The 10,310-nt window shown below is 42.8% G+C and overlaps 1 protein-coding gene across 1 annotated transcript in view; it reads right to left on the bottom strand.

Annotated features, from left to right (window-relative positions):
* Positions 1–2,335: 2,335 nt before the first annotated feature.
* USP24 (ubiquitin specific peptidase 24) overlaps positions 2,336–10,310 on the bottom strand; it is a 98,343-nt gene continuing 90,368 nt past the window's right edge. The window contains exons 63-67 of the mRNA XM_023536810.1: positions 9,709–9,787; positions 7,802–7,877; positions 7,306–7,392; positions 6,844–6,954; positions 2,336–5,135 (exon numbers count right to left, since the gene is read on the bottom strand). Coding sequence (XP_023392578.1) covers positions 5,073–5,135; positions 6,844–6,954; positions 7,306–7,392; positions 7,802–7,877; positions 9,709–9,787 — 416 coding nt within the window. The 3' untranslated portion in view covers positions 2,336–5,072. The remainder of the gene's footprint in view (positions 5,136–6,843; positions 6,955–7,305; positions 7,393–7,801; positions 7,878–9,708; positions 9,788–10,310) is intronic.

The raw sequence follows: 10,310 nt of genomic DNA, 5'->3' as shown, positions 1-10,310 counted from the left end.
AGTGTATTCATTTTGCCTGCTTCACCAGGAAGACTGCAGGGGACACAAGCAGAAGCAAGGAGACCTGCTGTAGACAAGTGAACATCTACCGTGAGTATCCAGGCCTAGGTGGTTGGGGCTCAGGCCAGGGTGGGAGTGTGGAGGATACTGGAACTTGAAGGAACAGCCCACAGATCTGGTGGGCTGGACTTAGGTGGGAGGAGTCGGGGGTGGGTCCAAGGTTTTTGCTTCGCTCCTGGACACATGGTGTTGTACTGACTGGGTTGGGAAGGCTGTGGAAGGTGTGGGTGTTGGGGAAGATGGGGAGTTCAGGATTAGTATGGTCATGTGCTATGTACTATGTGTGCTTTCTTCAGTCCCTGGGCCCTGGCAGGGCACTGAGGCCTGCAAGGAGGGATGGACACTGACCCGCTGTGGGGCTCTCCCCGAGTCCTCTCACATTCTGGGGGCCCACACAGTGGACAACACATGTGTGGTAAGGAGCAGGAGCTGGGACATTGGTGCAGGAGGCAGGATGAGTGAGGAGGCCATAGCAGCCACATCTATCTGCTCCCGAAGTCGGCTTTCAGGGAAGCAGGACACCCAGGAGCTCCAGTGACAGCGCCCCCAAGGACCTATGCATGGAGAAAGGATTGGGGCCTGGATGCTTTGCAATGGTTCCTCCTTACCTGTTCCTCACCCCGCCTCAGCCTGGGCTCCAGGAGGCGGAAGAAATGTCTACCTTTCTGCAGCTGTGGTGCTGGCACTCTGGCAAAAGGGCAGGCTCCCTGCCTGAGAGAACCTGATCTCAGCCTGGATCATTCCCTCCTAGACCTGAGCTGAATGGGAGGCTGAGTGTGGGAAAGGCACTGGACCCATTCACTGCGACTTTTGTGGGGGAGGCCCTCTGACAAATGGAGGGGCAGCTCCTTCCTTGAGCTCTCCCCACCCCCACCCAAGCAAACAAACATGCGTTTATCTTTTTGGTCTGTTTATAAATAGCTCCCTCTGTTGCTTTTTTATAGCAAGAAGCTTTCCGAGACCTCTGTTTTGCTTTTGTAACTTGAAGATATTTATGCACGGTTTTGTTGCATTTTTATTGTATGACTTCTTAAAATAAAAACAACTTTGTCATGACTCTTGCTTCAATCTGTCTAGAATGCCTTGCTTATGCTAGGAACTTGATAGAAGTCTGTGGAACGGTTGAGCAAATCAAGTATTTGAGGAGTACTAACTAGTATTTTCAGGGCAAGTACTTGATGAGTACTAGACTTGTCCTAGGATAAGATCTTCCAGTAGCTTCCCTGAGTCTCCCAAGCTGTTAGGGTTCCCTCTCCTTAGTAACATGTGCCTGATGGCATTCTAGATGCTCTGTCATCCGTGTCCAGCACTGAGCCCTGAGTTCCTGTGTCCTTTTCATTCTCTTCCCAGTATCTGGCGCAGGGCCTGGCGGTGTTTATGGATAAGTTAGTTGTACGAGTGCCCGATGCTTCTATAATGAATTGTACTACGCCCATGACCACCTTTAATGATTTGAAATTAAGAACAGTATCAGTTTGCAAAGTATAATTATCTCATTCAATGTGGGACCTTCCAGCCCCCCACTCTGATGGTGGTGAGTGTAGCTGTCTTAAGCAAGGCCTTTCTCTAAACAGTTCATATCATAAATAGGAGAACTAGCCTGCAAAGGCAAAAATCCTCCCAAACTCTATTTAGTGTCACAGAAAACATTTAAGAGCTGTCAGATGCTAATGGCCCAATGCTAGTAAAAAGAACTGTATATCTATGGCACTGGTACCTCTGCCTGCTGTGCAGTGTGAGACTCCCCGAGTGTCAGTTCCTTGGCTAGCCACACCTGGTTGGTTCTTGCTGATGGTCACAAGGTGTGGGGGAGGACCTAGTATGGGCCAAAGAGGAAGATCTGTAGCAGCAAACATCCCATGAAAGGGAAACCATGTGTGTAAACAAGGAATAGTAGGAGTGAGACAGAGACTCGTGGGTGCAGCAAGAAACCCAGCTTGACTGGGGACATGATTTCTGCTGGGGACCACTTAGGAGACCTGACCTGAAAGCTATGAGAGAGATGTCTGTCGGCCATCAGTTTGAGTTCGGCCTCTTTAAGCAAGCTTTGAGAAGGAATCCTGAAATGGTCGGGGTATCCAGAGGGAAGAATAGCAAAAGGCTTAGAGGACCCATTGCCCGCTAAGGGTGGACCTTGGTCACACCACCAGTATAAAGTACTAAAGGAATCACAGTGCCATTTCAAACCAGGCCATAGTCCCTTGATGCCCCTGTGCCCCACCCCCACCCCCACCCTTTTCTGTTACATGCAGAAAAATGTGAGACTCCAACTCTCTATTTTTGAAAAATTTATTTTATACCCTCAGAAGCTAAGAACTCTGCCACTCATGAACTAATTTAGAATTAAGATTCTTCCCTAGTTTATCTACTTCCTTTTGAAATTTTATAAACAAGATTTTGTACACAAGAGGTAGCAGAGGAAAATTCCAGCCTGCTTGTTCCAAGCTCAGAAGGGAACTGCACATACGTCGATGTTAGCTGGGAGGGCGGGGCAAGACAGGGTAAGTCTGATGACACGGTGCTCTAGGTCCTACGATTCTTCCTAGTTGTCAGTGACCGTGTAAGAACTCCGGAAGTCGTGGGCACGATGCCTGCCGATAACTCCGGAAGACATGGGCATGACGCCCGTTGGGATGCTCATCTGTTTTCTTTCCCAGAACGCCTCTGATGCGCAGATTTGGCATCTACGGTAGGCCTCGCAAAGGGAGCTTCTTGAAAACACACAGCATTGAGTTGGTTGTGCAATTCCTACTCGATTTGTAGACCATTTTGAAAGATTTATAAAAACATCTTCATCCAAAAAACTGGCAGTAAAAACGACAACTCTTCCCAGGTAAGCCTGTCACAATTGTCACTTTGTTGTACTACATTAAAAAAAGGTCATCAGCAGGTTCATAGACTGCAGCCATTGGAAATCAAGTGGTTACTGGCAAAGTGAGAGGGATGTCACTGCAGCAACAATGTAAGCAAAATTAACCAGAGCGTGTAACACACAATAGTGACAGTGATCCGGATGGAGCTGTACAGTGAGGACAGCAGGTGCTGGGGTGTGGAAGGCGTTGTTTCCATAGGAAATAAGGGGCTAGAAGTGGCAATTTCACTCCTGAATTTGGGCTCCTGAGTGCAGTTGCCAGCGATGATATCCCAACACATCTCATCACCGGCATTTCAATGTCATGTCCCACACAATCTTTTTGTGAGGATGGTGGTGGAGAGAAGGGTGAGGGCGGGGTAGAGATAAACAGTAGGAGTATTCACGTACTCAAAATCAATTTTAAAACATCACATTCAAAATTGCAAGAACATCAGAACCATATAAAATTTGCCAACTGCCTCTGATCATTTCTGAGGGCACAGTCCTGCTCTTAAATGCTGCCCCTCCCCCCCATCTACTCAGTGTCTGACAAAAGCCAGCACAGCCTGCAGGAAGTCAGCATGGTGACACACTGAAGCCTAGCCGCACAGTAACTTCCACTTTCAACAGTGAAATGACTGAGTTGTTGAAAGTGCACCACAATGAAGAGCTGACTGTGCTGTCATGTGTCCACATTATGCAGAAGCCACCAAAAAGGCACTTGGGGCTGGCTGCACCTCTTTGACTTGGCAAATCCGACAGTAGCAACCTGGCACTTCCTAAGGCTCCCCTAGTTCTGTGCATGGTGAGTTGAAAATAAAGTACAAATGTAACTAAAGGCAAAACAGGGCTGAAAACTGTGTAGCAACTTAAAATACAAAATGTACAAAATACATAAAATATGTTGGCATATCCCTTACTCTTCCTGAAAAAAAGGGGAGCTGGTATCTAACCTGAAATGAGTGAATGGTGTTATACTGACTTGAGACTTACAACAATATGAATGGTTGTTCACTTGCTTTCTAGTTATTTCTGGGAAAACAAATCCTGTCTCTAACTTTTCAGTGTTAATTACTCATGTTGAGAAGAAACAAAGTCTCACATTCCTTGTCTGTAATACTAGAAACTCACAATGCAGTGTCTCCCAACTCAAATATTTAACTTCATATACAACCAGTACCAAAGGTTTCAGTAATTACGTTTTAAGCAAAAGCAAATGATTGCAGATCACATGATTTAAGACTACAGTTTATTCAATATGTCTCCAAGCATTAAAAAGATGATTTTATGAAGTCAAACTCAATAAAATTACATCTTAAAGTGCTTTTTATTTTGCCGTTTTTAAAATTTGTTTTGGAAACAACTCTTAACTTCTTTAGTGAATGATGTTAAAGAATGCACCCTGTACTTCTGGAGAACATGATATATATATAATTTTTATTGCTCTTTTCAATCTCAGTTATATCAGAAAAAAATATCTTAAAGAGCTTAATAATTCCCCTATTTTTGATCTTGGTAACACTTCATCAAGATCCGAGTTTATGCCCAGGGCTCTCATCCAGACCCATCTGGAATTCTGTACAAATAAGGAGACATATTAAATACAAAGGTCTGTGTAAACTGAATTCTTTACTATTTTACAATGAAAACGAATTTTATCACATATCTTTACATCATTTTAAATTGGATATCCCTAATCAATGTTACTGCAAGATTAAAAATTTGCCCCCACATATCTAAAGGCAGCTTGCTTTTTTTTTTTTTTTTTTTTAAATATAAAAACCAAAGGAATTTCTTTTGTAGCATCATAGAGAAAGCAATAGCTTTACCCTCACTCACTCTTGTATGTTCAGGTAACAAAAAAGTCTGCCACCGGCTTGATTTCATAAAATCTCCAGAGAAATGTGAATCCACATATGGATCAGGCCCTGAGACTCTGATCCACAAACCAGAGTTCTCCCACTGCCAACAGCTTCCAAACCTTCTGGCCAAAGAGTGCTTCTTTCGAAAACGCACATGTCTCCAGAGCCAAGGCAGGCTCTCCCAGTTCAACCTTCAGGCTCTTGTAAGGGTTCAAGGATGAAATTCTGATTTCAGATAGGTGCTGAGCATCTAGTAGCTGTGACTTGACTCCTCATCCTGTGCTGGGCACATTCCTCTAGGGATCAACGTCGTCAAGGTCACTTCTTAACTCGCCGATCATCATGGGCGATTCTGAACCCTTTGAGAAAGGAAAGGAAGTTATCGTATATAGTAAAGTTAGAGAAAAACGTTTTTCTATGCCAACTGACTTATTTGTATTCTGTAGTTTAAATATGTCCTCATTTAACAACTTAATGTTTACCGAAGGGTAATAAAATATAACAACTTGTATTTGACAATTCCTAATTATGCAAAACTTTGATTTCTGTGTTCCCACAAAGTCACAGCGTTATCGTGCAACCAGGCAGCTCTTAGAACTCTGGGGAGCAATGTGATAAAGTGGAGAGAGGCACTGGCTGTCCCGACATCTGCTGTGTAGGAAACTGTACCACACAGCCAAAGATGGCTCTGGGTCATTCCTGAGTCTGAATTCTGCCTCTGTCACCAACTGTGTGGCCTTTGTTTTATATCAAAGTTTTGAATGCCTACCATGTGTCTTGGGGCTGATCTAGCTAGGGTGGCAGTGGGGAGGGAAAATCTCTGCCAAGTGACACTGAGTGGGAGTGGGATGGGCCTGAGGTGGAAGGAACAAAGTATATTTGATAAACTAAAGGCCACTGTATCCAGAACTCAGAAAATGAGGGAGGAAAAGGTATGTGGGGCCCAATCAAGCAGGACTACATTGGGGATTCTGGCCTTTACTCTTAACAGTAATGGAAAACCATTGAAAGATTTAAGCAAACAGAGGGAGATTCTTACAGACACCCAGAGACAAAGGTGCTTATGATAATGGAACAGATAGATGAATGAGAGATGCTTAAAAGGTCGATCTGACAGGATCTGTGAAACTGACTGCAACGTATGTGGAAGCTCTCCAGGATGACACCCTGTACACAAGGGTGCTATTTGTGAGAAAAGGAACACTGAGGGAAGATTAGCCTGGGGTGGGGTGGGGCTGGGCAAGCTAGGTGTGAGGTGTCTTTGAGACATATCAGGTGGAGACATCAGGAAGACAGCTGTATGTTCATGTATGGCACTCTGAAGAATCAAGGCCAGGCTGTGGGCAAGAGGACACAGGATAAGACTGAGGAACATTTACTGGTGGCCCAGTTAAGAGGCTTAACTGATGGATAGACTGAGAAAGCACAGACAGAGGGGTGGAAGGAGAACTATGAGACCAAGGTGTTATGAAAGCCCTAGGAACAGAGTGTTTCAAAAAGGAAGGAGTGGCCAGTAGTGTCAGATGCTGCTGACTGGTCAACTCAGATGAGGACTGAAAATGTAGGCTGCTTGTCACCCCAGCTGCTGAGATGGAGAGGAAGGAAGGAGGGAGTCAGCCTGGAAGAAGATGAAGAACGAGTGAGAGAGAAGAAACTGAAGATAGTTAAGTTCTGACAATTATTTGGAGAAGTTAGGCTATGAAGAAGAGGAAACAGGGCAGAGATAAGAGGGAAGAAAAGAGTGTTTTCAAAAGATGGACGAGAACTGAGTATGTTGAAACACTCCTGAGAGGAATCTGTAGAGAGGGAGAAGTTTAAGATCCAAAGAGAGGGAGAGATAAAAAGATAGAATGTAGGGTTTCTGACAAGATGGTGGAGGGGTATGGGGGGCGGGCTCCCTGTAACAGGAGAAATGAGGTCAGGGGGCTCCAGTGTGATCTCTGTTCAGGTCTCACACTGGAGGGCGGAGCTGGTGTCTCCTTTTTTTTCTTGATTATGAAAATTCTTTTTGGAACGCTTCAGAGCAAGCGCTGTCCTTTCATACAGGGATATGCCCTACAGTTATACCTGTTGTAAATGCCTCTCGCCATTCTCATTTGCAGGACTGCTCTCCGATCCATTACTGCTTCCTGATTGCTCTTTTTCATTCAGCAAAGCTGTGGCATATGCTAGAGTATCCTGTGACAGATTTAAACACGAGAAGAAAAAGTTAGGGAGTGGCAGTGGCGGCAGCACTGCCAAGAAAGACTACCCTTTACCTGATCTTGGGAGGCACCAGGAGCCTCCCTGAACCTCTATGGCATGTGGGGGCCAGACCAACCAACCCACACTGCTTTTCTTCTAGGCAAATAAATAATTTGCAAACTGTACACCAACTTGTTGTCTTTTCATAGAAATTCAACCGCTTCTTCTGTTCTTTCTCATTTTCAACCTATACCTCTCTTCTTAGAGGCTGCAGTTTCCAAAAAGGGTGCTAAAAATCCTACCTAAGGGATTCCAAGCCACAAGAAACCAAAAGATAACGCTCACCTGAGCTGAAATTGTCCGCTGAAAGGTTTTTCCAGTTGATGTTTCATTAGAGACGTTACTCTGTGGTGTCCAATAATGTTCTGACATCTAAGATGGAAGGTCAAAAACGCCATCAGGGATGACAAATAAGCCCACAAGTCCACTATTTCTACCATTAGGCAGTAGAGTATAAAAGCATCTAAACCAGCACATAAATCTACCCAGACCTTCTATTACATTGGGAGATTCTTTCCTCGAATATTTCACTTCCACTCCTGGGAGCTCATTAAATGCTACTTCTTATATATAACCATCCCTAACATTTTCACCTATAAAGTTAAGACATACGTATTAAGGAATGAACTTAATGCATAAAGTATCAACTGTACCAAAAAAAAGCCTGAAGTCTGAAAATACTTTGAGGCCGGTCTCAAATTAAGTTTAAGAGATCTCTCCTAATAAGACATGCTGCGATTGATTTCTACGTTATAGCCGGAAAAGTTCAAAATGCAATCACCTTCTTCTGAAGCCACTGTACAGCCCAACTCCAGTGGTGGGAATTCTCCTTGAAGTACTCTTTAGCAGCAGGACACCTGGCGATTGGAGATTTTAATTAACCAAATGCTTTCTTTGAAAATATACTTGTTTAATCTATAGCACCTATTTATATATTTTGAAACACAAATGCTGCTTTCATTAAATTTCAATTGTCTTTATATTGAATTTTTGCTTTTTTTTTGTTTAGGTACATTCACATGTTTAAACTTCAAAAGGCAGTAAAAGGTAAATACATAATGAAAAGTCTCTTATCTATCTCTAACTCTTCCATTTAATTTATGTAAAATTCAAAGCAGAAAAATCGAAAATCAAAAAGCCCAACAAATTGTACATTTAATAAATGATCTCTTGATAGAATCAAACTAGTTTAATTTTTGTGATTTGAGTAAGAATGATATTATTTTTAAACATGGTCTCAGAGCCCCTCTTTCTTTCCATTTCTTTTTGCTCATCGGAAAGCTATCCTTCATATTTGAAGATGGTGATATTGCCACTAGTGTGAGTATAAAACGGATGTGTGAGGGATATGGAAGTACACATAAAAACACTGAGATCTGAACTGTGTGTGTGCTGGCATCAGACATACTATGTGGCCCCAATACTACTTGGAAATGCCACTCTTAGGCAGTACTTATGATAAGATGTGCCAATATCAAGCCTAATTAATGAACCACAATTGTAGTAGGATGATCTCCATCTGTGTCCACAATGCTATGTCATCTGGAAAACTTATGTTCATGCATTATTTCAGCGGGGTTCTCATTTATATCTGCTTGGATATTCAAAAACAGATTAAGCCCAACAGATTTCTCATTCTTATTTTAGTACAAGTCCGAGGATGGCAATACTCATGCCTAATAATCAGCAAATATCTGAAGAATAAAGTAAGCTATAAAGAAGGCAAGACTCAGAGATGGCAGTGTAGTCTGCTCAGTATCTTGGGTTATCATGTGGGCACTCTGATTTTTTGTCTGTCCATGTACTAAGTAGGGGCATTAAAGAAGCAAACCACTAAGGTTCCTTCTAACATTGAGAATCTTTGCTTTCCAAGTGACTATCAAGAGAAGAATAGATAAGCAAAATATGGTATATCCATACAGGATAAACCTCTACTTGAAGTCAATCAGCCTATGCTGTCACTTATAACAATGATCTCCAATGTTTTTGGCACCAGGAACCAGTGCTCCTATGAGAATCTAATGCTTAATAATCTGAGGTGGAGTTGAGGCGGTGATGCTGGTGCTAGGAAGTGGCTGCAAATATAGATAAAGCTTCGCTTGCTGGCCCACCGTTCACTTCTTGCTGTGTAGCTCGGTTCCTAACAGGCCATGGACCGGTACCAGGGTCCTGATTAGACCTGTGATATGGGACGTTATATAACAGTACCTAACCTCATAAAGCTGTTGCTCAGATTAATGAGAATACAGACAAAGTACTCAGCACAGTGCCTAGGTTCATAAAGCAGCTGTAACATGATTTTGTCTCTTGAGCGACTATTCTGAAAGCGGGGACCTAGAACCTGACAGAGTTGGCAGTTTAGTTACATTAATGAAAGGTACCTTGAGCGAAGGTTCATGAATTCTTGCTGTTAAGGTCCCCAAATCTGCCTTGATTCCTGTCCTTCCTGCATAAAGCCTGGTGGTTTAGCCTGTTTTCTTGGATTCCCTAAGATCTGCTACTCTTTGAATACTTCCACTTCACATCTCTTTGAGATCATGTGAATAGGCTTCTATATCATCCAAGCAAGCATGCCCTAACTGAGTCAGACTCTCTAGGTACTAAAACAAGGCAGGTATTTTTTCTGGTCATATTTGACTTGTAACCAAAAAACACCATTTCCTCCCTGCATTTTGAGTCAATACTTACTTTTGAGCAAGAGTTACAAGAAATTTGACACACTGGTAGCAGCGGCTGCTGTCCACATGATTACTGTGGTGCATCAGAGCTGAAGGGAGAGAAGAAGAAATTTTAATAATAAAGCATTAAACTTAAAGTGGGTCTAAGTAATAACAGCTCTCTTGTTCTGTGAATTTACAACAAACTACTTCGATAAGAAGACAAGGAACTTAATTAAAGCATGGTGGTGCTGACTCTACAGGATCCCCCAAATTCTAACAGGTAGAAACACACGTGGTGGTGAAGTGTGACTTTTAGGAGAACTGAAAAGAACTAAAATTTATACTGGCTGATAATTCATCCAGAGACCTCCAAATTTTTCTATCTACTGTGCCAGTGACAGAACAGTTATAACACTTTTAGTTTGGTAAATGGAAATTTATGCTATTAGCTCAGTTCAACAAATATTTCCTGTTCTGGGCTTTGAGGATTTAAAGGTAAATAATGCGTGGCCCTTGCTCTTGAGAAATGTATAATCTATGAGTTCCAGAGAGACTGGGTGCTGCTCTGAGGATAGTACACTGTTCTAAGGAGGCAGCCCAGAATGTTGTAGCTACAGAACTTTTTAGCTT

This window comes from Pteropus vampyrus, unplaced genomic scaffold, assembly GCF_000151845.1.
Source record: "Pteropus vampyrus isolate Shadow unplaced genomic scaffold, Pvam_2.0 Scaffold170, whole genome shotgun sequence".
In the NCBI taxonomy this organism is placed as follows: domain Eukaryota; kingdom Metazoa; phylum Chordata; class Mammalia; order Chiroptera; family Pteropodidae; genus Pteropus; species Pteropus vampyrus.
This window is presented reverse-complemented; position numbering and strand designations above follow the sequence as displayed.